The sequence below is a fragment of the Etheostoma cragini genome, chromosome 10 (genome assembly GCF_013103735.1).
Source record: "Etheostoma cragini isolate CJK2018 chromosome 10, CSU_Ecrag_1.0, whole genome shotgun sequence".
Taxonomy (NCBI): domain Eukaryota; kingdom Metazoa; phylum Chordata; class Actinopteri; order Perciformes; family Percidae; genus Etheostoma; species Etheostoma cragini.
In genome coordinates, this window is record NC_048416.1 from 12,319,695 (window position 1) to 12,347,418 (window position 27,724).

The window sequence follows — 27,724 nt, forward strand, 5'->3', positions numbered from 1 at the left end:
TGTGAGATGGTGTTATGATGACGTGTCTATCTTGGCCATGAAAGGTGAAGACCAAGCACAATGTTTTGCGTTATATTTATATTTTTCAGGTTTAAATCATACTTGTTAGTTGTGTGTTTTATAATCAGACTTTATCCAAACATTTTACACATTCTCTTTCTGTTGATATTCAGTTTTTATAGTTGCAGGCTCTTATAGGCTAATACAACGGCCAATTTTCACTACAGAATGATTCAAGTTTTTACTTATTCAATTAATCAGACAAATCATTCATTAACTTATTTTTGTCCTGTCTGTTTTGTGGTGACAGGACAGATCTTTTAAAAATGTGTGATTTAAGAGCTCTATTCTGTGTGATTATGTACTTTTTTGTCCAGAAAAGTACAGTTGTGTCAACACTCCCAGATAAATGGATGGAATATGTGTTTAACACATGTTCAGTGGAGCATCACACGTACTGAATGTGGCATGGTCCCCAGACAGGATCTCTGATACTGAGCAATGTCTGATTGGGTGTGAGCGCCATCTTATGGAAGATATTGTGTGCTACCAATAACAAATACATACTTTGCATTGGGAATGAAGAGGCTTTACAGCCTGCAGACTAAATTGTTTCCATGGACATTTAGCAGGATTCTGGCTGTTTCACTCAGGGGGAAGTTTTATTACACAATAATTTTTTTCACATTGACTTCATCACCCTATGTCATCAGAGAGGTGAGGTTGTCCAATTGTCAAAGTCTCTGTTGACAGTGAAGAGGTTGTAAAAAAAAACAGTGTAGGTGTAGAAAATTCAACAGCCTGCGCAGTCAAACACATACAAGTGAGTTTTCATGAGTGGGACCAGCTGTTCAAATTAAAACTAAAGTCCAACAAATACTTCAGTATTATTCAATAGATAAAAAATGCTGAGCTGAGCTATAAATCAAGAGACAGACTAGACCGCCATTGGTCACACTTGAGTGATTCTAATTAAAACTGTTGTCTTTTGACTTGTTTTCATCTATTTATTAGCTCAATCTTAACGGAAATGTTACCATAGGTTCAAAAGAAGAGACAAGTAGCTTAAATGACAATTCCGCTTCAAATTTTGATAACATTTAATGCCAGATTAAGGTTTTTAGACCATTTTTACTGAGGAAGGTAACAATATTGTTAATAGCTTAGTTTAATCAGTTGGAGGGTCCTTACTAATGACATTAGAGATGGCTCAGTAAGCCACAATATTATGGCAGTGAGTTAGCATGCACAACACTAAATATATTTACTCAAGTATTGTACTTTACTTGTGCTTACTTGAGTATTTCCATGTTCTGCAATACTTCCACTCTACTGTTTCAGTTGGAAATTGTTTTTCATTACATTTTTTTGATAGCTTATTTGGTTACCATAAATTGTAGCCACTTGTAATAAAGTGTTTTGGACTGTTGTATTGTCACTTTAACTTATGTGAAGTATCTAACTACTTCCGTCACCAAGACTCTGAAATTGAAGCAGCTAAACTGAATTCAGATATCATCTGAACATTTACAACTGAGCTTTTCCATGTCAACATGCCCTGTTAATAGGCCTTTTAATGAATAGCATGGTTAGCTTAAAAAAGAAAGACAATAGAGCATGAATGTACTAGCTTGAATGTAAAGTACCCTATTCAAAGGAACTATTTAAGACTTTTGATCATACCTTTTTTTTCTGTTCTTTTGGCGGAGTTGAATGAAGGCTTTTGTGAGCAAATAAAAGTAAGATAGGCCCGCCTGCCACAGCAAACATCAGTGCCCCGGTTAGTGCTCACCTCTCGAGGACAGGAATATTACCATGCACGCCCACTTCACCATTTTTAGAATTAGCGGTGAGGACAAAAGTTACCAGTCTTCCCTTCCAATGTCAGGTGTTTGACCTTGCGCGCACACACTCACGTGTGCAGGACATCCTTCCCCCCTCAGGTTGGATTTTATTGGACATAATAAAGAGATACCAATGTAGCCAAGTGCTCATGTTTACACAACTTCAAATTTCAGGCGGGAGTCTTGTTAGTAATAAAACACAGTTCCAGTCACTTCACACAAAGACCACTAACTAGAAGAGACTACACTACCAGGGTCAGCCTTATTTTTAGTTTAATTTGGTTAGTGTTTTTTTCCGTTAAATCAAAAAGTTTTTGTGGGAAACAACATGGGAAATGAGCAATCGTCGAGGTGCATTCCATTTGATTTAAACAATGTTCCCCTTTCCAACAAAAAAAAGAAACCTAACTGCGCCACAGAAGGTAAGCCAGACTCTTTTCTTATTTAACACCTCTTGTTTTTCTGAGACTTGACAGTCTACAAATGGCCACAAGGCCGTTAAACATTAAATAGACAAATAGTTAGGTAGACTTAAAAGTGCATTCAGGGTTTATAGCAGAGGGATACTTGAAACATCCACAAAATGAGATACAAATGCTTAAAAATAACACTTTTATAATAATTCACTGACCTTTTCAGACTAACTGTAGGCCAAGGCCGTATTCTAACACTTCCATAGGTTTGTAAAAAAGCCAAGGCAAGAATGATTGAAACGATTTGTTTTCATTTTTGATAGTAAAATACCTTATGACTGCGACAATCACACGTGTGGTGTGCCTACGTGTGGTGACTCCAATTTCTGAGCTCAAATAGCTGATCCTAAACCAGCGTCTGAGCTGTTTTACCATTTCTCACATTACTTCAACTTTATTTGTTGTTTTAGACAGACAGGAAATGCCTGTCACTCATCTCTTGCTCAACTGTGTGGCTGAGAGAGGTTCACAGAGGCCTCTGGTGATGTCATGGCTTTCCCAGACCCCTGCTGGGGAATGGGAAAAAGATTGTTAGAATAAAAAAGGACATCACCGGACAAGAACCAATGTAATCCAGAAGAAAAGAAAACAAACAATTTCAGTATGTTTTCAAAACCCCACATACTATCTGTTTCCTTTTTTTGGCTCTATTTATTGTGTGGTAAAAACATATTAAAAGCAGTTCTTCAGTTTGAATGCTTTCATGTTCTAACTGTAAATCACTTAGGCCAATGATACCAAAATGTGTATTTTGGTCAACAGCAAACAAAACAGCACATTTATTGTGATAGAGTAAAGTTCCTTAAAGGTGCACTACCACACATATTCATTACTTTGTGGTAATGTCTGAAGTTCTAACATGGACTCTTTTGTGTAAAAAATGCCTTGGTTAACTTGTTTCAAGCCGTTCTAACATTCTAGTCATTCTGCAGAAAGACTCAGCCCGATTTGTGCCAGTTCTCATTCATATTCAACGAGCTAAGCGGCTTGACTCTGATTGGCTAACAGCCAACCAATGAGAGCCTGGCTATCAGCATCCTTTACCCATCGCAACTGGGAAAGCTCACGAATAGTAATGAGCTCAGGCAACATGACGTCAGACTGACTAGCTTTTGTAAGTTACATGATTTCGGCTCTTATTTCTTTTCAGTGGCTAGAGCTGACAGAGGAGGTAGCAGTTCATTTTCACTCGCACAATATAACACAAACATATATGGACCCGCACACATTTAGACATTGCTGAAGGGCCTTTCAGCAACACATACTTAGAATGAGTCATTCATAATTTATGTCCATCGGTAGTGATGTAATGGTACATTCCTTTCACTCTCTCTGGTTCTAAATATTTTGAATGTTAACTGACATGTTTGAAGTAATTCTTTTCAAACATACCAACATGCATCGCTAGATGGCGCCACTGTATTACACTGGCATTGAACATTGGGGGAAAGCCATTACAGAGCCCAGCACTTCATTTTCTGACTTTGGCAAGAAAAGGAATGAGTTCATTGGATTACTGTAAACCAAGCTAAGATACATCTTTCATCATTTTATTCCCTGTATTAGATCCAACAGTCTGATTAAATCACTGCATAAAACAGTGAAACATTCTTTCTATTTAAACATCCATTGCTGAAATGTAAACAGCGGTGTGAGACGTGTTTACGCTGGGGTTCAGTGGAAGTGGTTGCTTATGTCTTGTTCCCTCAGGCAGCAGGTGTGGTTGTGTAATGTCCTCTTAGATCCTATATTTGAAGCTAAAGCAGGGCCTGTCTTTAGAGAGTACCAGTGCTCACTGTATATGTTAAAGCACTCCCCGCCCCCCCTTCAATCACGATGTCAGCAGAAGACCTGATAGCACAAGGGAGAGTGAGTGTTTTGAAGGAGGGTAAGAGTGGAGGAAAACGGTAAGTCCTAAAGAAAGAAGAGTATAGAATTTCAGGTCAGACTGTGTCTGTTACACAATGATCTATCATCATGACTGCTTCATTTGTTGTTTTCTCATTACATCTATGCCTAGTTTTACTCAGGGAGCATGCTGCGCAAACTATCTATGTTGCACACCTGTGTGTCTGGAAAGTAAAAGGTGTGTGTGTGTGTGTGTGTGTGAATGTGAGTATGAACTTGGCCATTTCACTCACATGTGATGAAACTCTTGGGTGGCATAAGGGAAGGCAGTTAAACATTGAGCACCATCTTAATTATTCAAGACTGCTTGACTGTGTGCATGTGCGTGTGTGTGTGTGTGTGTGTGTGTGTTCGTGTGTGTGTGTGTGGGTTTTTGTGAGTCTGTGAAGGAGAGAGACAAACGAGAACAAAATGAGGCGGATCATTTTATCAGTATCATTAATTTGAATCAACATTAACAATGTATGGCAACTGCTTAGATGCTGACAGATCCCCATCAGTAAAGATAATTAATTAGTAAAGATAATAGGTGATGTTTATGTGATATTGATCGTGATTTTTATTATTACATTATGAAATATCCATTTTTTTCAATCTTTACTTTTTGACAAGCTGGAATAAGTGAATGTTCAGCATTTTTTCTTGATACATTATTTAAAAACGTTTAACTGATTATCAAAATTGTTGCCAATTAATTTTCTGACTTTCAGCCCCTAGTATTGTTATTATTATTATTGATTTAGTTTATATAATCCTAGCCCTATATTCAGCATGGCGTTCAACGCAGTACAAGAAAATCAATCTCCATCTTCTAGGCTGTCAGTGGAGCCCATTTCTCCCTTATTGCAATTTCAGCTTCCCCCGCTGAAGTTCAAGTTCAACGTTTCCTCACTGTTTTGCTCCTTGTCTTGTCTCCCCACTTCCAAGCAGGGGAGAGGTTTTTGGCGTTGGAGAACTGTGAGCCGGATGCTCCGTATAAAACTTGGCTTAACGTGGGGAAGCACCTGAAAATACTATTATAAAGACAGAAGAACAATTGCTGATGAAGGCAGCTTGTTAATGAGAGCCACATTGTCTCCTTAACCTATAAATGTGGGATTCTGAAAGGCAGAGTCGGAAAAAACATGGCCACTATTCTGGAGCTCCGGCTTCTTATATACCACTGATTCAAACACAAAGGAAAGGCGAAGCCGCACTGGAAGTAATAATGGAGCCACTGCATTTTTGCCTCTGTTGTGCTGCTTGTTGTTAAAATTCCTCCGGGATATTAGATACACTTTAGGAAAGGAAGTTATCATATTTACAAGTTCCCAAAATAGCCCTGTCACACAGCACTCTCAGTATATCAGTGTCCTACCAGAAGCAGGGCCCCGCAGAAGTTTCCCACACGTGTCACAGGCCAATGTCATGACAAGAGAGCGAGGGAGAGAAGAAGAGGGCCAGGGAATGGGTAGGGGGTAAGATTAGCTTTAAGGAGAGGCAAAGAAAAATAATGAGGAAGATAAACAAAAGCTTGTGTTAGAAGAAGACAGGGTTTACGACAAAGGGCGTATAAATGGTGGTTGACTTCATGGCAGCGGTGGGACGTGAAGAACAGGAAAAGGGGCACAGATGGATGGAAGCACTCAGCAGTGGAAAAGCGTTGAAAGGTGAACCAAGTGTCTGTGAAATTGACCCCGATGTTTCTCCCCTTTGAATCAAACGCCGGGGTCATGCAATGGGGTGTTTATGGCCCCCACAGCTTTGTCTTTGGTCTCACATGATGATTTTCAGAGCTGTGCTCCCTACCTGCAGGGCCCGGGTGTTTACCTGTTGGAAAATATTAGCTGCATACTGTACATTGTAACATCTAAAGGCGGCATGGACTTGAGATCAACTTACAGAGTTCCCAGTGGCTCATATCCTGCTTTGACGGCTGTCTTTGATGTCTGGTATGCAGTCCGTCTAAGGAGGGAGCTTCCAGATAACGCTCAGTGTCCAATCCAACACATTGCTAGATTCTGACAGCGCAGGAATTATCAGTTACATTTGATGTCACTTACTGGCATACCCCTAGACAAATGCCTTAGATTAAAGTCCCCCCCCCCCACTCAAAAACTTGTTTTTAATATTTTTCCCTCTCTTAGATGTTTGGCCTTCATTGTGAAGAGCAATATATGTGCAGAGTTTGACACTAGAAGGCTATTTTCATATTATTTAAGACATGCACACATGCATTCATTCATAGACTGAATGGAGAGAGACTATGTAAGATATTAACTGGATTTTTGAATGTTTTTGTGAAGAAACCGTATCAGAATCACAATTGTTATTCCAGGCAGATCACTTGGATATGTCTTGAAACATGTCTCTAAAAGTTGACATTGCACACGAGCATCCATAACACAGTGATGGAAGCCACTAAATCACAGGTTTTGTGTTTGTGTTGGACATATCAAGTTTTTATCTCTTTTACTGACTGTTTTTTATTCCCACACTGAAGTTTACTATGAATGAATCAGCATTAATAATCCATCTCGTCTAGATATTAGAAGAAAAACAAAAATCTTTTTTGTCCCTTTCCTTCTATTTAATAAAATATATGTTTATTTTGGTGTTGGACTCCAACTAAATTATTTCAGCAAAAACAAGCTGATCTGTATCATATGAAAACAGAGCTGCTGATCTGTGTCTGCTGCCTGGTTCAGCTGCAGCTGCAGGGCTGCAAGTCCATCACAAAGAAGAGCTGTTTCTCCCTGTGCCCCATTTATTTTTCTTATTCGTAGTCTGGAAATGAATTGACAAGGCAGGAACCCGGTTGATTGTCTCCCTCTGTTCCATCATTTTCTGAAAATGTCCTCTATTTTAACATCAATCTTTAGATAAATGGCAGTCAAGAGTGAGAGCACAAAGTAAAGAAGCATTTTTACAGATCATGTTTTATTTGACCTGAATTCTCGAGCTGGAGAGAAGAAATACGCCTCATCGTGTTTCCTTTGAAAATGACTCAAATTTGATCTCATTCTCACTCACATCTCACTCTCATACTGTCAGAATTTGTGACGGTTGGAAGTGATACTGAAAAGATACTTCAGGGAGCAGGAAAGAAGGAAGGCATAATGTGCTCAGCGAGGGGCATCCGTCCAGAACAAAGTGGTATAGCTAGCAGAGAAGTCGGTACACACCTCAGCTTCAAGCTGCTCCATGGGAACCGGGGATGGATGGCAGCTGTTTCCCTGGAGACCTGGGGACTAACACGACCTGCTCTCTAATTACCTACGCCCACCTGAGTCAGCAGCGAGGCAGGGGAGCATGCCTCAGCTCAAGACCCTTAGCACAGAAACAACATATATCTCTTTGATTTCATTTTGCGACTTTTTTCTGAAATAGATGAATAAAGGCCAAAGGAGAGCAGCTAAGGAGATGAAGGCTTGGAAGGAAACAACACAGGCACTTGGGAAACAACGCTGGCCTGACTGTAGAGCTAAGCTGACAGGTAAATTTGAAACGTTTTTGCTCTTTTGCTGAAGGCACGTGGTAGAAGGACTGTGTCCCCTTTACCTGCACGATAGATCTCAAATTAGCAACAAAAAAGAGCAAGCTCTGAACATGTGGGTGAAACATCAGCTAATTAAACCCAAGGGTGGCTACCCTGTTCAAGTCAAAGGACACGAGTTATTGCTATGTTACATGAAGTGAGGCAACGCTGTTCATCAAAGCTAACGCAAAGAGAGTTGAAGGCCTTGAAATCACCTTCGACATCCAAATGCATGTGGCACGTCATTACCAGACCCGCTGGTATACTACTGCTTGTGGCTTGAAGATATGCACAGAGGACCTTAGAGGCTGGGACTCTGTCTTTAAAAAAGGTCTGTTGATTCATGTGCAGGTCCATCTCTCTAGAAAACAACAATCATTACTCCTCTTCCAAAAAAAGTTCTCCAGAAAAAATAATGACCAGTTAGCCCTGACCTTGATTGGAATGAAGTGTCTGGAAAACGTAATGATGTGAAAGCTCAATTCAAGCATAAATGGACAGCTGGATTCTTATCAATTTGCCTGTGAAAACAGATCTTATTTGGCAACAACTTGAAAACCCCAAGGCCTCCCATTCTTTTTACATTATATACAAATAATTGTACAAGCAGTCATCCTAGCACTTTAATGTCAAGTTGTCTGATGACACATCTTGGGACTTATGAAATCAGACAACTGGCTTCAGTTTAAAGGGTAAAATGTGGTGTGATGACCATCATTTCATTGTAAACATTGAGAAAACTGGAGAAATTAGTTGTAATCCAGGACATCTGGGAGATATTTTTCTAATATTGGGCCATAACGCTTGTATTACCCAGGTTTATTGTTACAAATACTCCAGTGTACACATTGTCTGTAATCTGTCTTGGAATGTCCATGTACATTCGGTATGCACTGGGATCCAGGAACAACTTAACTTTTTTGCAGACTCAGGGTGTTTGGGGTTGGACAATGGCTAATGATGTTATTTCATCATGCTGTGATGGAGCGTCACTTGTCTGTGCTATGCACCTTACATCTGTTGCTGTACTATAATTTGAATGTACTGTATGTAGCAGCCATTATGTCCAAGAAAAATTTCCCTATGGACAAATGAAGTGATCTTATCTTGAATATCTCATATGACAGTTGACGTGACTCATTCACCCAGAGTTCTGGAAGGAGAGTCTTGACTTATATCCCCCAGAGTGTCAATTATTTGTGCGTCCCTCATAACGATACTCAGCCCAGTGGAGAACAAAAACTGCTTTGTGTTAAAGCCTCTGTTTTAGGTCATTTGTTTTGGATCTGGGGATCTGATTTTGTTCTTGGAAGCGAGCCATAGTTAGAATGCCTGTGACTGTGATGATATCATGAAAATAATAAGCATCTACCATCAGCCATAATATCAAACCAAAGGGAGATACATTACTTTGATAACACTTAATCCTCAGACAGTGACAAATATTGCATTGACAAGACAACAAAGTAACTTTCATGACCTGTGACATATGTAGACCAGAACGAATTGTCCAGTCTGTTTTTTCTGCCTTCTATAGGAAATTTGGAGCTGGACAGCCTCATAATCTCCAGAGACGGTCAAAAAAGGGGCAACTGGTAGATAAACATTAATCAGGAAAGCTAGCAGAAGGTGACCATACATACAGTCCAGGTCTGTCTTACTGTATTTGGCTACCATCTACAGAGGAATGGAATAGGGGTTTGGAAGGAAATATGCTATTATGTAATGGACCGGGAGCTCACTGTTATCCCTATATGCCCCTACCTTTGGAACTGTGAGACATAACGGGCACACACTAATGGTCAGTATGTAATATGACAGCTGCTGGCTGTTGTTCTTGAACTTCTTTCACTTTGTGGAAACAGAGTTTGTATTTTTTAGCGTACTGAGTGACTTCACAGGGTAATAATAGCAGAAGTATTTTGTGTCACAACCCCGGGGCTTTCATGGGGTCACCGAGCCCCTCTACGGTCAAGGTCTCTGTCACCATGGGGGCTGATGTCTGTAAACACATTGTTGCTCCTAGCAACATGTAGGAAAGCTCAAATCTGTTAATATTTGATTTTTGGAAAACCACTAAATTAGTCTCGCGGCGCGGGTGTTTTGAAAAAACACTTTTCCGCCCTAACACTGTATTATTACAGTTCACAATGCAGTAATGCCAAAAAACACTGTTCCACTTTTCAGGAACATTATCTTCAATGAACTGATGTCTTAGCTCCAGCGAGAAACAACAGTACATGATCAACACATGAAAAGAAAGTTATTAAAATGTTAAAGTGGTTGTAGCTGAAAAGCCCCAGACTGAGCTGCTCAGCAGTTCGCCAAAACCACTCCCGTTTCGCTAATGAGATTTTGGATTCTTTTCTTCCAAATATTTGAGAGTGAAGCCATTTAGAGGTTAGAATCTGGGACCCTGAAGGCAAATTCTGACAAGCCTTAAAATGCCTGGGAAGCAATTCCCTTTTGAACTGTGTCATAAATTCTAATGATGTTAACAGGTTTGATTTAGATTTTCTTAACTATAGGTTTGTTGTTTAATATATACCACAAGAATTCACCGCTTTCCCTCCTAAACGCGTGACGGGATTAATGTGAATATGGCACAAGACGTTTTTTACAGCTGCGGTGCAGCAGTGAAATGCTGTGGTTCAACAACATCCATCCCCTTTTAAAATATTATCCCACAGAAACACACATTTATGTATATACATACACCAACATAAACGTCCTTCCATGTTTACACACACCTTTCTTTTTTTAGCATCATACACCTGAGAGACTCCCTTATTTTACTTCCGTTTTTGAAGAACTATTAACAATATATGGCTGTGCATTGTAAATTATAATGCTGTCCATTGTTGGTATGTGTCTGACAGGCTCTGAGCCAGCCTGCTGTTGTTTGTGTGGAGTCATGTTAAAAATGACCAAGACCTTAATATAGGCACCTTCCTCTTCCTCTTTGCCCAGAGACTGGACACCACTTAAACAACTGTATAATTCCATGAATTTTCCACTGCATCAAACATGCTACTGTCTAGTAACTGCTAAGGAAGATGGAAGAAAAAGAACTAAACAAGGACTGATTTCTCATGTGGAACAATTTTTGTACTTTTGGATCACAGTTATTAAGATTGATTACTCCATCTCGTAAACCCACAGAAGACATCATTGATGATGTATTAGAGAATAGCTGTGCTTGGATCTGGAGCCACTGTGCAAAAAGCTAGAAGAAGTTGGCTAAGTTGTTCTGGGCCAAGAGCATTTCCTGCATCTCCTTCGGTGGTGCATCCGCTCCTCATCCCAGAGAACATTGAGACAATAGAACAGATGGAGGAAGAACACTGTCCGCGCATCTGGTTAAATGCATTGAAAGGCCATTTTTAGCATGTCTCCCACTGACAGAGAGGCCTAAAACAACATTTTAGTGGAGCCACGCCACTATTTCATCTTCCACTAGCACAAACTAAACGTGTAGTTCTTTGTAACAATGTGCAACATTGATTTACTAACATTTTAATGTGCTTTAAAATGCTCAATAACAGCTAAAAAGATGTTCATGTAAAAAGAAAAGTTATTCCCGCCCCACTGACTCCATTGTGTTAGCGTAGCAGGGGTCATTTAATGTCAGTAGCTGACATGTTATATAACGTCATGATTTAGACTCCTTAATGGCAAATGAATCAGGAAATTCCTCATATTCCCTGTCCATAATCATTACCATTGTTAACAACCTGCCTACCAACAGGAATAAAGTGGACCTTGAGTTACCTTTATTTGTTATTGTCTGAAATAGGTTTCTTTCTCATGTGTGGTGTTGTTGCATGATGACATGTTGTGAAATGGTGCTCATGGATACTGCATTAGACTTTGCAGGTGCTGTTGAAGTAGTTATAAGGTCTAATTTGAGCACTTCTCTGCTTTCTGTTAGAAGTCAACATTACTTTTGACTATACCAATTGTTTTCCCAGCACTGAAGAAAACCACAATTAATTATGAATTGTCAATGTACTGCATTACAGTCCAGCGCTCATACCAGCAGCAGGGCTTTGTTTCCCCCACTTGCCAGTGATTCACTTTATGGTGGTGTTTTTAATTAACGGAAATCTGAAATTGCAGAAGTGAAACCAAGCATGCATGCATTTTGTCAGCTCAAGACTGCCACAGCATTCAGCTCGTGATGTGAGGATTTTGGAAATTAGAACAATCTGTGAGGGCACAGACACACATGGCAAAAACGCACCCTGAAATGGATCCACTTAAAGACAAACTCTGCACTGTTGCTTAAATAAAAAAAGAAAGAAAAAAGTTTCAAGTTAGTACGTTTCATCATGTATGTGAGGGACTTTTTTACTGAGACAATAGCTTTGGAAATAGTTGGACTCTTACTGTGTTTTTGAAAAACAGGTGCTTGACTCCAGTGGCCTGTTAAGAGTCGACCTAATGAAAAGACAGGAGCATTCATTGAAAACAGATGAGAATGCACTGTAGTAGAAAACAGTGCTTAAACCAAAAGAGGTGATCAGAAAAAACATTGTTGCATGAATGTGGCTCATTGTGTTGGCCCATGTGTGTTTGATGGAGATGGTTGTGTTCACATTGAAGGTGGGTATGACTCACTTCACCCATTAGATCAGTGGCTGGGGTTTGGACAGCAGCCCTCCCCTGATACTGAGACCACCGCACACAAACCTTCCCAACAGCCATCTGCTCAGCATTTCGACACTGTTTTTGAATCTTTAAAGAGAATTTAAATACTGCAAATGCAACACTTTGCTGTCCAAGGACCAGTCACTGCGCCGCGCTGCGTGGCAGCAATCACACTGCTGCGGGCCAAGTTTCCTTGAGCAAACGAGGCATGTCTGCCCTCCTTCTCTGGAAATAACTCTATTCACTGTAGGGGCCCTCTTGAGATTGCTGCATCACAGATGCATGGATCAAAAGGAGGACAGTATGCATTATGGTTCACATTTGAGCAAAGTATTCCTGTTTGCTCTACAAAAATAGATGCATCGTTCTGACAGTGTGTTGTACTTTATGTCGTGTACATGTAGTGGTGTTGGTGGAATTCACAACTCTGGACTAATCGTTTTCACACTAACTATGCACACCAAAATCTCAAAAGCTTGCCAGGATTTGAGGCTCTGTACTGCAGTGGGAAGTTATGTCTTAATGCTGTTTGTACATGGGTGGTCAAACCAACAGTGTGAGCTCTTTCTCAGTTGGTTTCCACACCCACTTCCAGAGGCGTCTTTGCTTCTGTCATGCTGTCAGAGCAATCAGACTGACGTATCTATGTTAACAGTGTCAGAGGGGTCAGAGCTTGGGGTGATGCCAGGTTGCAATTTAGGATTTGGCTGAAGCAGACCACCGACACACTCTCTCTAAACTAATTCCACTGTCCGCGGACTGACTGAATGAGCGAGTTCTGACTTCATGTCAGAGTGGTACTGTATATGTACAGCGTAGCGAGGGTGCACACATTGCCCGCTGTTGTTTAATTTAACCCTCCTGTTGTCCTCAGGTCAAATATGACCCGTTTACAAAAACTTTCCATGTCGGAACTACGGCAAAAGAATTTTTAAAAAAGTGTTGTTGTTTTTTAACTTCAAAAACACAGTAAAAAAAAATCAAAAAACATTCTTTTTAAATGCTGAAAAAGTGACCAACAATTTGGAAAAAGTAACAATAAACCATCAACAAAATTGGAAAAAAACTGACTTAAACATAATTAAAAAAACGTCAAAAAAGTGACAAAGAAATTGAATAAAATTGACAAAAACCTCAAGAAAAGTGTTGAAAAAGACAAACAAAATGTTAAAATTTCAACTCAGAAAAACACAAAGTTACATGGTTGACAGGAAGAAAACACAAGGGTTAAGATTTGACCATTGTTAAATGAATTAGTCTGGATCAAGTACATTTCCAGGAAACTTGTCTGTCATCCTGCACATGGTGCAAATGTTCCACCAAAACAAGTTCCTGTCACTGCCATCGAACCTTAAACCCATCAAAGATGATTGTGATTAGTTTAAAGAAATGCAAACAACCCAAAGCATTTTTTTCTTCTAGAATATATCTGTAGTGTATCCAGACCTTACTCCACAGAGCTGTGGAGGTCTGGCAATGCGAGACTAGTGCTGAATTATGTTTTACCTATTTACATTTAATTAAAGTACAAAGTCCAGTGTTCTTAAAGGTGCTCTAAGAGATGCCACGCTTGTTTTAGGCTATGCAGCAAACATCTTCTGACTATCCACGAGCTGCCAGTCCCCAGAACACACTGTGGAAAACGCCACAAGAGAGCTTTGTCACTTTTGGGCCACTTGCCGAAACAATTAATGCTGTTGCTCTTCCTTGAGGAGGCAGTCTGGAATAAACCCGACATGTTCAACAACTTCTTTAACATTTCTCTGTGCAGACACCCAACAGTGTCCTAAATGATTGCACTAAAAAAATATCCTAAAAGTACACTTCCTTTCCTTTGGAATAGATTTAGCCCAGCAATCATTTTTGCGTTCATTAACAACACGTAATCTGCACAGTAATGCAAGCATGAGGGGGAGCAGCACTTGTTACTGCAGCTCTGCTGTGTTTACAGGGAAAGCTTGATTGCAGACTCCATTGCAGCCTCATATTCACTTCCTGTGTTAATCCCCCTTGCCATAGCAGATCCTTCTTTCTGAGGCAACGGCGCGGGTGGGGGGGGATTTTATTTCTGCTTTGCTTTACCCCAAACACCATTCACGCTAAAGACCCACATATCCTGCTGTAACAAACAGCATTGAAGAGGTGGAAACAAATGCTTTTGTCTTTGAGTTATATTTAGTTCCTGCCTGCCGTCATCCAAATGAGACTTGTTTGCCCTCAAACTGAATTAGATCATACATGACCATGCGGGCAGCAGAAGCACTTTTCCTCTGTGTGTGATTTGGATCATGTCTCCATTGTCAACCTGCATGCATAAAGCAGAAAGCAAACCCCTTCTGCTAAATGTTATCCAATTAGTCACAATCCAAACATTGTATTGACATAATGCATCTACATTTCCATTTCCATGCAAACTCATTTGCTAACCAGCAGGCTTTGTTCTGGAGATTTGACACACAGCTGCCCGGGCCTCTTCTAATTCTCCACTATGGGAGATACGCTGATGCTGTCCTGGCACTCCCTTCACTGATGGTTTCAGTACCGTAAACCCTGCAGGCCATGGCTCCTCAGAGAGCGGTGTGGTCCAGAAGACAGGAAACAGCTTGAGAGAAGCCCAGCAGTCAAGGCTGTGGGAGGGCAGAGGATAGGGTGGGAAATGAGGGGATTTCCTCATATGGAGCTTGGACTTTTGTTAAAGAGGGCTTTTCTGTTTGTCCAATATTTGAATATGTGATAAATTTATGTTTGATAAGCATTCACAATGGGTCTTTGGGATCTGTAGTGTGAACATCTGACACCAAGGACCCAGGCATCATGTAAATATCTTCTGTAAATATATATTCATGTAAACAACATCTGTATTCAGATCAGTCTGGCCCCTTCAGGATGATACTACATTTAGGAAACAACCAGATTAACTAAATCATTTTACCGTTATCAAAGTTTGTGCTGTGCTGACTACATGACTCTCTATATGCAAATGTAGCTACTGACAAACCGCCTTCCTGTAGATTCAAGCATTATGTTTGTGTCATTAGGCTACACAATCATTGGGCTTCATCTTGCTTTGGGTAAATTATTCACTGAGTTATTCAGAGGCTCTGTGATGCTCTTGAGGAAGGGGGGGGGGGGATCTCAGCTTACTGTGTCTTTAAAGTCGTGCAGAGGGGAGCTATACTAAAGAAAGGAGGGGGCTTCTGTGCGCCAGTTGGAGGTGTCTGCCTGTCGCAGCGGCTTTGGGTTGACATTAAAGAAGAGCGCGTCCATGCGTCAGCGGGGATCTACGGCGCAATTTGAGATACTCCGATTGAACCGGTTCCAGGCAGATAGTCATCAGACTGAAGATACACGGATGGACAGAGAAATAGTGCAATCGGAATTAACTTGTCAGCCGGTGCGAGGGATTTCTGTCTATAATGGGGAATACGACACCTAAACCTTTGATAGGTGAGACTTGTTATTCATTAATGTATCATTCACGAGGCTTGCAATGCACTCACATGAAACGGTGTCTCTGCGAAACCGCTTGATAGCCAGAGATACACATGGCTAGACCTGATACCTCTACTTGTGTTCGCTGCGCGTGGAGACGCGCTTCCCATCACGGGGGGAGCTGAGCGCGATTCCCTCTGGGAGCAGGTCGAAACAAGCGCTCCCGGAAAATATGCACTTTTTACTCATCAATTCATAGAATTATAACCACTGATACAGGCAAAAATAAAGAACAAAGAGTAGGGACAAAAAGGGCAACAATTGACAATGGATGAACATCAAGCAGGATCGTCCAAAAAAAGTCAAGCTAATTGGTAACTCTCATGTCATAATAATCGGGTTGTTGAGAATGTATACAGTATTGAGCATTATTTTAAATATATCCTTGCTTGTAACACAAATTACCTATTTCAAAGCCTGTGTATTAAATAGCTGATGGGTTTATGCTTTTTTTCACATAATTAGATTGTTTTCTAATGTTTTCTGATACAGCTATGAAAGACAGGCTTTTATTTTAGATAGAAAATATGACTGTTTACCATACAGAGTGGATTTATATAAATAGATAGATAGATAGATAGATAGATAGATACATAGATAGATAGATAGATAGATAGATAGATAGATAGCTTGCAGCAGCCCAGTCACACACAAATCCCAAAACTAAGACGAGGACACATGAGAGGTCAATAAGAAACAAAACATGAATAACTACAATCTTAACTGAAAACTGATCAAACACTTTATAATAAGACCATTCTCCAATACATATACTACATACTACAGTCTGCAGTTATCCCAAGTATCAAAGCTTATATAAGATACAATCTGAAGTGAATAATGGCTTGTCAGCCCCAGCTTTTGCATTAAGCTGTCATTACGAGCTTTCAGAAAATCACTTTGTCATGAAACCTAAGCGCGTTACTTGATAATCAGTTCCCCATCTCACTTTGATTTAATGTCTGTCACAGTCCCACGCCCCCAACAGACCCACTCAGAGGCTAAATGACGTGGTTGCTGCCACCAGAGCCAGCTGTAGGGTTTGGACTGAGAACAGTAAGTTTAGTCACAGCGGAGCAGGAGCAGCATTGGTCCTTCCTTGCAATGTATGGTTTTGATTAACATGGAATTAATATGATACCTGTGTTTACTGGGTTTGTATTAGACATGTGCACAACATATCAGGTTTGTATAGGTTCCTCTCAGTCAGTATAGTCACTTTGCAGGCCTATGTTTGAGGAGGAAAGTCATAACAGCAGCTGTTAAAAGAGTATCAAGTGATGTCATTGGTTTTTTTCTATTTTTTTTCTTTTCTTTTTCCCAGGAAATCTATGTTCACAACTAGAAGCAAAGATCTGACAAAACTCCACAGAGGCTCATCACATCTTGCTCAGTGAATGACTTAGTATGACGACCATACAGCCTAGAGATATGAGAGACTAAAGAGCCTGATCATCTTGTGGCCAAAGATAACTTTGACGAATGCACATAATCAGTCTTACATTTTGTGATACTCTCCTCTGCGGGGCAGAGTGTGTCTTGTGCAGTCTCATGATTGTCAGGGAGAAATATTTCCCATAATTCACAATTGAACCTCGTGTGGTAGCAGAAAAAGGCTGTGTTATTGAGACTAAGCTTTGCATGGTGACCACATTTATGACTCTGATGAGGTCGCTATCTGGTCTCACTGTCATTTCTGTCTCATCACTTTCCAGTCCTAAATCCAAGTATGTCTTTCTGTCTCTTACCTATCTTTTGCTGCTCTCATGACTTTGGTGCGCCAGCATGCAAGCCTCACCTATATTGCTGTTAAGTAACAGAAGTTCGGAGAAGTTATCCATCACTGACACACATTACCATCCCACTTGAGTCACAGAGCTATGTTCCAGATTTTCCCAAAAAAGAGTCATCCAATTATTTTTGAAAAACCCAGACAGTCGTTTAATAATACTCGAGTTTTTATCGTGGTATTTCCAATATCATCAAATAGTCTTTAACCATCTGGCATTCCCTCAGCAGCACAATAACAATCATTAACCTGTATTCTATCCAAGAAGCTAGACACAACATGTGTCCTTGCTCTTTTAGTGCAACAATTACAACATTTTAAAGTATTAATTAGTTTCAATCAATACAGACAATATGATGATGATGATAGTAAAATGCTTTAAAAGGCTCCGTAGAGTTTTCTTGTCAACAAACTAAAGCTATGAATACATTCGGTGTAACTCACCTAAACACGGTGTGTATGTAACATTCCAGTTTAAGCAATGTGTTCATCAGCCTCTCTAATTTTCATGAAGTTAAAATTACATGGCAGCTTTGTGTTCATGTGCAGCAAGTTGTTTTAATTGTTTATTTATGAGTTTTCAAATTGTTAGCCAATTATTTGTGTTTGCTTGCCAACTGTCTTTGTCTTTGTTGGCACATTGCTGCGTTTCCTAGCACATTACCGCCACCATGGTGTGAAACCATTGGCAGGGCTGTGTATTGCATCAGTGTGTCCACGTGCGTGTGTACAAGTCAACCAAAATGGGAACCCACTCATAAAAAAACTGTTCCACAGCGCTAACTCTGCAGGGTAGCTTTACGTTTCCCCCCCCACATTTTACAAACATGCCTATATGTAATTTTCAAACAGACATTTGGGACTGAGGGACAGCCATTTTGTGTGGCTGTCCCTCAGTGCATGTCCTGGTGGGCTATTAAGGCAAACAAGTGTCTATAATAGTCTTCACTGTAGGTTCTTTAACTCCAGAGTCCCAGTGTGTTCTTTTTTCAACGATGCCGTTGAGCCTAAAGCCTACAGGCTGATCCTCAGCATGCTTTTTGTCCTCACACTTTACCCAAAGTGTGTTTTATTCCCTCAATAGCCAAATTCCCAGAAGTAGAAAGGAAGGGGGCACCCGCACATCATTTGAGATGTTACAGATGTTCTTGCTGCTGCTGCTGCTTCATAGTTTAGAATATAATCAGTGATAATGTCTAAATTAGGAAATGTACTGTGGAACATTTCACTGAGTTATTGTCTTTACACCAGATCACAGTGAATTTTAAACAGAAATGTAATCACTGTGTGGCCCTGAAGGCGAGTAGAAACACTGCCTTGCTTTGAATGTTGGATTTCAGCCAGTCTATATACCATAAACACTCATCTACAGTTTCCATTTGATTTAATATTAAAACCCCAAAGTCTCATTTAAGCCAAGGCCCAGTTGGACTTGTTTGATTTCTGACCCATGTTAATTTGTTTTGCGATGTTCATGAAGAAATTCTTCTCCCAAGTAGAACATTGACCTCAAGATATAGATGAGATTAAAGATTAAGCATTTGATTTGGGTATTTTTTCACTGTCTATTCAATGTGTGAGTCACTCTCTCTCACTTCTGAAGATAACATGAAGGAATGAAAGTGGCTATTCATGGTTTGTTTATGCTGTAGGCCAAGGCTGTGTGTAGCCCATAAATAAGAGGAAGGCTTATCATATCTGTTGTCGACTCTCCTGTGATGCTATTAATATTAGCACTGCTCAAATATATGGGAATTTTAAATAAGTCAAATGTCCCTTTTATGTTTCCCAGTGATATGTGCACATGGGTTTTGTCTAAATTTACCTTGTTTTATTTCTGTGATATAAATGTCCCATATGGATGTGGCAACTAGACTGATTTGGGACAGTTTGCCTTTTATACTGTAAATGTGGGTTACATACTAAAAGTGACTATTTAATGTACTTGCTGAGAAGAGCAGGGAGGCTTTAAAGTTTCAGTGTGGGAAAGGAAGTGTATGAGACTGGGGGCTCTTTGACTTTACTGGCCTTTGCCCTCTAAACCAACTGCCCGGGACAACTTGCAAAAGTTATTGTATGCTGATATGTTCACCTCCCCAGCTGCTGGTGTCACTAACATTCCTGTTTTGACCTTGTCTGAGTCGCATAAAAGCAGACTTGCTGTTCATGGACCACGCTGCTCTCTGATTTGGTTGATGAGGTTGAATCATTAAGGGCTTTTCTTTTCTCACTGTACCCCTAATATTTTGGTACCCACAGATGCGACTCTGCATCCCCGCCCGGTGGCCAGCAGGCAGTACTACACCCTGCCTAAGAATGGGGCAGGTGTGGAGAGAAGAACGTCCGCCGCTCCGGTCAGCATCAACGTGGAGTCCCCCCGCTTTCACCCCCACGCCAAGGGCAAGAATATCAGGCTGGATGGGCAGCTTCGGCGTGCCACACGCAAGAACAGCTTCTGTAATGGCATCACTTTCAGCCACAGGCCTGTCCACCTCTATGAGAAGGTTTGTTTTCTAATTTGTACTAATTACTGTACTTTTAAAAGCTAGAGATTTTTAAGCATTAAAGTTAAATTTTGATTAATGCCATTCATTCAGGTGCGTCTTCGCCTGAGTGGCGTGCACACTGGATGGAGTGGAGCTCTACGCTTCGGTTTCACCAGTTTGGACCCAAGCGAATTGGTCGCTACAGACATCCCCAAGTATGCTTGCCCAGACCTGGTGACACGGCCCGGCTACTGGGCCAAAGCTCTGCCCGAGAGACTGGCCTTGAAAGACAATGTTTTGTCATTCTGGGCTGATCGCCATGGCAGAGTTTTCTACAGCATCAACGATGGAGAGCCCATCCTCTTCCACTGTGGCCTCAGCATCGGCTGTCCACTCTGGGCCATCATAGATATTTATGGCATCACTCAGGAGGTCACACTGCTTGGTAAGCACTATATTTACTTGCTCTGTGAAATGCCTTGTGAAAATACTTGTTTTTCTCATGACTCGGCAAGAGTTGAGAGAGGCGAGCAGAAGTGAAGTCATATTCCAAAGGGAAGTGTGATGAAAGAATTTCACAGCTGACCGGTTATTAATCTCTACACTATCCATCATTACAATTCATATACCCAATAAAATATTGAGTAATACATATTTTTTCGCTGGAATCGGTGTCCTCCAGAAGGCCATGTATTTTCACCATGGCTTTGACAACCCCCAACCCTCAGGAACTTATTTTTATAGGCTAAACACATTCACAGCTAATTTAAGCAGCTTCCTGAGAGTCAAGAAAGCAGCTGTGTTGTGAAGCTCTGCAACAGCGGAGGCCAGTATAGTAGGAGTAGGTAGTAGGGCCTAGGGCGGTCCAATGATCTACTATCTGTTTGACACGACTAGTTTGTCTAGAAACCAGAACCATAACATCACGAGATAAACAGGATGCGGACCACGGATTTCAATCCCCCCTGAACATCTCACTCCTAACCACTCTCCACTCTCTTGCTATCACTTTGTCACTTTCTCCCTCTTCCCTCACTGCCATCACCCTCTCCCTGTGGTTCCCTCTCGTACTCACTGGATGTGTTTATCTTCAGTCTGACAAGAGCTATGGCCATGTTTGGTCAAGGCGGCAGATCCCAGGAGCTTTGGAGGGGCCGTTGCACTCAACTGCTTCAGCATCACTAGAAATAGTAATGAAGGAATGTATCATAAGTCAAAGGGGGACGGCTAGCACTGCACTTTTTTACATTAGTCCCTCACGCGTGGAGAAATCCAGCTGTACTATAAACTTTATAACTATGTACTATGGGCTCATGTTACGGTAGAAAGGGAATGAAAAAGGGAGCTACATTTACTGGTGACTGTCAAATAAACTGCTGGCTGGCCGCTTATTTGTACAAAAACAAAGGTTTGTTTAACTCCTAACAACAGACATCACAACTAAAGCTCCATACGAAGGGCTCTCAGCGTACAGACTTATTCTAGTTCTTGTATTAGTTACTAGGAGTGTCCATGAACAACATGTAATATCCAATACCTTGACAGTGAATATGACATGCTTCATCTTGTATTTCTAAAGTGTTTGCTGTCAGTCACAGTGGGAAAAAGTAATAAATAAGTGTGTTTTGTACTCAAGTCACACTTAAGTTGCACTGACAGTGACTTTGGTCTTGAATTGAGATTGGTCCTTAAAAGACTTCAGCAGCAACTGGAGACTCTCGTGAACAATCTTTATTTTTAGGAATCGTCTGATGAGCTAAATGTTGTTACCTTCTCTGCATAACCTATAATCTACCTACATGATCTGTGACTTATATGCTGTGCACGGCCACACTGGAGAGTGGAAAACAAACTTGTCGACCGCACCGTCAGATTCTGTGCCATTCATCAGAAGCCTTGGCTTTAAAAACGTCATACAACAAGGCCCAAACAAAAGAAGCGCTGGAATGCATACTATGTGGTATCATGATAACGGATTCTTGCTCAACCACATCTGTCCATGTTTGCTAACCCTGATAGGTTAGCACACATGTTTATCTCAGCATTGGCAATCTATGTTAGCTTGCCTCTTGCTTTAGCTACGACCTACGGGAGGTTAACTCTGACTGTTGTTGGCTAGATGTTGTTATAGCTATTCAGCAATGCTATAATGTATGTGTTTAAGCAGCCTGGATGGAACAGAGCAGTTGATACAACACTTATTATAACCATGCGAGACTTGAGACTTGACTTGGACTCTAGCTTAGAGACTTGTAAGCATCTCTGGTTAAAGGTCCCATATCATGCTTATATTTAAATAAAAATAATAATAAAATAATTTGTTTATTAGTCCCCAATGGGGAAATTACTGCACTACACTCTGTGTACACACTTTTTGTTAGTACTCACACACAGGCCTGAAATACACACACATGCTCAGGACCTATACATGCAGAGATGTCAGAGTGAGTGGGCTGCCAGCTGAACCAGCGCCCTGAGCGGTCGGGGGGGGTACGGTGCCTTGCTCAAGAGCACCTGGCAGTGCCCAGGAGGTGAACTGGCATCTCTCCAGCCACCAATCCACGCTCCCAACTTTTTGGGTCCATACGGGGATTTGAACCAGTGACCCTCCGGTTCCCAACCCAACTCCCTATGGACTGAGCTACTGCCACCCCTAATTTAGGTATATTAGGTTTCTACTAGGATATGTGTTATATGCTTTAATGTAAAAAAACAACTCATACTATCTGTCTGGATTTGACTGTATTCACCCTCTGTCTGAAGCGCTCCATTTTATGCCCCCTTCCCGAAAAAAGCCCAGTCTGCTCTGATTGGTTGTTCTTTTGCATCTGCGTTTTCTGCACCTTTATTGAAGCCGGTGAATGATGAAGTGAAGTGAAGCCTCTGTAGCAGGACTTTTCTACCAATATATCGTGTAGTTGTGACATCACAGTCCTGACAGCTGGTTGAAAGGCACTGTTTCTCGATACGGGCTGTATGCATTTCTCTGTGGATTGAGTGTTTTGATACTTTCACAGTATTTACACAGCGCCTCAACCTATTTAATCATCAAAAAAGAAAGCTCACCTTTTACAATAATGAAGCTTTATTAGCAAATTTGTAGAAATGTCATGTCATAAATTTCAAGAGCATGTCAACGATTAGTCAATTAATTGATTAGTCAGAAAATATTTGGCAACTAGATTGATTAATCATTTTGTGAATATTTGCTGGTTTTCTTTGTCAGTTGAGAAGACAATCAGCAAATTAATCTATAATGCAATTTAACATTAGATGCAGTCCTAAAATATGCCCATATAAACAAAAGCGCTCATTGAGCAAAAACAGACATCAATGAGGCTGCAGTAACACATGCAGATAGTATCTCAGCATGCAGAGTTTCTTCAGGCATCATAAAAGAAATAAGGAGAAAAGAAGCAAAAAGAAGGGAAGTGACCCAAGCTAACCTGGGTCAGATCATATCATGTCCAAGTCACTGACTTATTTTTTTATATTCTGTACCACAGAGAGCACGTTTGCTGAGAGTGTGGGATCCAGCTGCCTGAGTGCGGCCCGTCTGAGTGCCTATCTGCCCCAGAGTAGCCACGACTCAGCCAATTACAACAACAATCAACTGGAGAACAACCAGGCTGCTGCTGCCAAGATGGCAAACCTCCAGCTCACTAACTACACTCAGCTCATCCCCTGCTGCTCCTCCACCTCTTCCTCCTCCACACAGTCCTCATCTGCCTCCACTGGATTCAGCACCCCGAGGGTGGTCCGGGGCCTTCCTTCCCCGCTGGACAATGACTTGCACTTTCACCCTGTCCGTGGCTCTGATGTAATACTCTCTGCAGACCGCTCTGCCGCCTGCATCCACTTTCTGGACAGCAGTCGGACTCTGGTGTTCAGTGACCGTCCGCTGCACGTGGGTGAGACTTTGTACGTGGAAGTCGGCCACCTGGGCCTGCCCTACTTTGGCGCGCTGTTGTTTGGTTTAACGTCCTGTGACCCTGCCAGCCTACATGCCGCAGACTTACCGGCAGACCCTGAGGTTCTCCTGGACCGTAAAGAGTATTGGGTGGTGCATCGTGGCTTCCCCATGCTTTGCTCTGGAGATGTGCTCAGCTTCAGTCTGCTGCCCAGCGGAGATGTGCACCACGGGGTGAATGGAGTGGGACGTGGCAGGCTGCTCTGTGTGGACACCTCTCAGGTCCTCTGGGCTTTTTTCACCCTGCATGGGGCTGTCAACAGACTCAGAATACTGGGTAAGACGCATGTATTTACAGCAACACGAACAGGTGATGGCAAGAAACACCAAATATTACTGAATTCTTACATTTATTTGTGGTATTAAGTACTGTAATGATGACATGCGACACAAACTCCCAAATGGAATACTTTTTGGGAAACCTTCTTTCTGAGAATTTGAAGACGAGATTGACACCACCTCTCAAATTTGTATGTAGGAAAGCTTAGCACAAATACTGGAAATGGTGTTAGATAACATATTTCCCAAAATGTGTAACTTTTCTTTTTTATACTAAAAAGATAAACGCCCAAAAAGGACATACTCTTCAATTATCATCAGTCTATTTTCGAGTCTAGGCAGCCAACGCATTTTATTTTTTCCCAGACTAAAGGAATGCAGTAAGTTTATGTCTCTGTGCCTGTTCAGTTTCGAGCTGTGACCCATCTGTCCTCCTCCCACATAAACTCCCATCAGCTCGAGCACAACAATATTATCCTCAAACAGACACTAAAAGAAAATCCCTCTATAACATTTCAAAGTATTACAGTCATGCACATCTAATCTGACTGTTTAGGGACGGTCACACTTTGGCCTTAGACTCAAACAGTTCAAGGACACTTAATTAAAATGATACCAACTACAGTTAAATGTACACTTTGTCTGAATTGCACATTTAAAGGCTTTACATGAGTCTAATTATCTGTTTTTTTTCATGTGTATAATTATCTTTGTGTTACAGGAACACTGCAGTCCAGTCCTCCCCCCACATCCCCCAGCACGTCTCAAAGCAGCAGTCCAGACGACAGTGACTCAGACCTGGCGTTCAGTGTCAACAGATCCTCCTCTGCCTCTGAATCCTCTCTGGGTAGGTTACCAAATGTTGACTCCATAGTTGATGCTACAATGTTTGTCTCCCCCACAAGGCCGCGCCAGGAAGGCTCTTATGGTAGTAGCGATTATTATGGTGTACTAGCGAGTCATGGGAAAGACGTTTGGTTTCACTTTTGAAGTGACAACAACATGTTTTTCCCTTGTTAGAAATATTCCTCCATGATTTGACAGAGCTTTAATGTTGAGTCAATTAATTGATTAGTCAACCACTGAAAATGAACTGGCAAATATTACAATTAATGATTAATAGTAAAACATACAAACATTTTCTAAATGTGAACATTTGCCGTCTTTCCTTGTCATACTATTATAGTTTTTTTTTTGTATTTTGGACTGTGGGATGGAAAAATGTAATGTGATGACATCACCTTAGGTTCTAGGACATTTTTAACTGTTGTTACATATATGAGTCGTGATATTAATCAGTAAAATAAGTCATTTTGAAAATAACTGCAGCCCGAGCAGGCTTTTGTGCAACAATTAATCAAAGATTATAATCTAACCTAGAAATTTGTATTTGTCATGGTTTACTTAAAACAAGGAAACACACTTCAAATACAGACAAAAAAAGTAGAATATGTAAAAGAAACAGTATTAAGGATCTGAACCTTTTCCCCATACAATGACAAGAACCAAAGTTGTCTATTTACACGCATCCAGTTCTGCTCCAGTTCATGACCCACGTTTTCTTTCTTTTCATGTAGTGACTGCTCCCAGCTCCCCCCTCAGCCCTCCCGTCTCTCCGACTCTCACCACCTTAGATCTGCCCTCTGCTGGAAAAAACGGAGAATGCACCATTTGCTTCGACCAAGACGTGGACACCGTCATCTACACCTGTGGACACATGTGTCTGTGCAACGACTGTGGGCTGAAGCTGAAGAGACAGATCAACGCGTGCTGTCCAATATGCAGGAGGCCGATCAAAGATGTTATCAAAACATATCGGCCATGATGATCCAGATGTTCAAACGGGTGCTGTGACTTCCGCTGCTGGATGCCACCTATGACCCCTTCTCAGGCTTGGTTGGACACGGATCTTGGCCCCAATTGGAAATTAGCCAAACCAGGACATAACTGTGCCTATATCTCCATTTTATATGGGTAAATCTTTTCTGAAGATAGTCATACGCAGAACTGTGATCATCTTAATACACACAGTAGACTTCTACATGAGCTCCTTTGATTTGAGAAAGAAAAGATGAATCATGCTCTCCTTTTTTTGTAATGTCTATGTGATGTCTCTTACATCACATGGATAGTCCGAGCTTAAAAAGCCTGCTGTGAATATTTTGTCCATACACTCATCGTCCTAGATTAATGTGTGCTTCAGCAGGGTGTGTGGACCGTAGTCTATGACTTGTAGTGCCTTAGATTTATGTCACATTGTGCGTACAAGTAATCATGCTACCAATCCTAGCCATATTTTTAATGTACAGTACCGAAAGTGTGTGGTGAAAAGGCTAACAGATGCAGAATATATGCAATGAAAGGTGTTATAGAAAGATTCTTTAGTGGAAAGATGTAACTGTATATTAAGTGTGTTCAGTGCCGTGCTTTAGGAAAAGTGTGTTTGGAAAGTACAAAATGAAGAATCCGGTTTTACACATTGAGAGATTAATAAAAGTGGACTGTGTGATAAAAACGTGTGAATTTTTCAATGATCTATTTCACTTTATACATTTTATTTTTATTGTTTCGTCAAAAACAAGATTTCTACATCACAATCACTTTCATGAAGCACTTCTATAACCTTTGCTTTTCAACCTGAGAGGGACCAAATCATGAGTTCTCTAATTCAAAATATGTGTCAATTTTAATTTGTTTTAATTTGTCTTTTTTTTAGGAAGTGAGATTAAAAGAAATCAATTACATCTGTATATCTGTAAATAAGGCGGTCCTTTTAAGTATCATGAGAAATATTTGGGGGAAATTTTTTAAGCATTGCTAATACCACCTGTGTGCTTTTCTTCTAAAATATGAGTCAGCTACTTCTTTTTTTGACATTTTGATAGAAAATCTGTCTCAATAAAACTTGCTAAACCAAGGGTGTTCTTTTTCACCTGAATTGTAACTTATACGATTTCAGGTGACAAATAAATGATTGATTGATTGATTGATTGATTGATTGATCCAAGGTCAAGTTTGAAATTGAAAGCCAACGATCAAGGATGAGAAGTCCTGGAAGTGCTCAGAAAATAATCAAATTTGAACATCTTTCATTTCATGACAAGTGATATAACAGAAATCTCCAGAAGAGCTACTACATGGACCTTGTGGTGAGACAGTTTTGACAGGCATTTTGCATTAATTTTATAATTTCCTACAGTATTAAAATACAGAGTATTGGTTTAGCAACCTAGTAAATATGCACACCACATATATGTATACATCAGGTGTCAGATATTTTGACTTATCAGCCGAAAAAGCCCAGGTGAAGCACATT

General features: G+C 40.8%; 1 protein-coding gene across 1 annotated transcript; it reads left to right on the forward strand.

Moving 5' to 3' along the window:
- Nucleotides 1-15,431: 15,431 nt before the first annotated feature.
- On the forward strand, nt 15,432-26,918 carry neurl1b (neuralized E3 ubiquitin protein ligase 1B). The gene is made up of 6 exons (XM_034884077.1): nt 15,432-15,839; nt 19,933-20,177; nt 20,271-20,604; nt 23,666-24,406; nt 25,130-25,255; nt 25,986-26,918. The coding sequence occupies exons 1-6, from the start codon at nt 15,809-15,811 to the stop codon at nt 26,231-26,233; spliced, it is 1,725 nt and encodes a 574-aa protein (XP_034739968.1). The 5' UTR covers nt 15,432-15,808; the 3' UTR covers nt 26,234-26,918.
- The last annotated feature ends 806 nt before the right edge of the window (nt 26,919-27,724 follow it).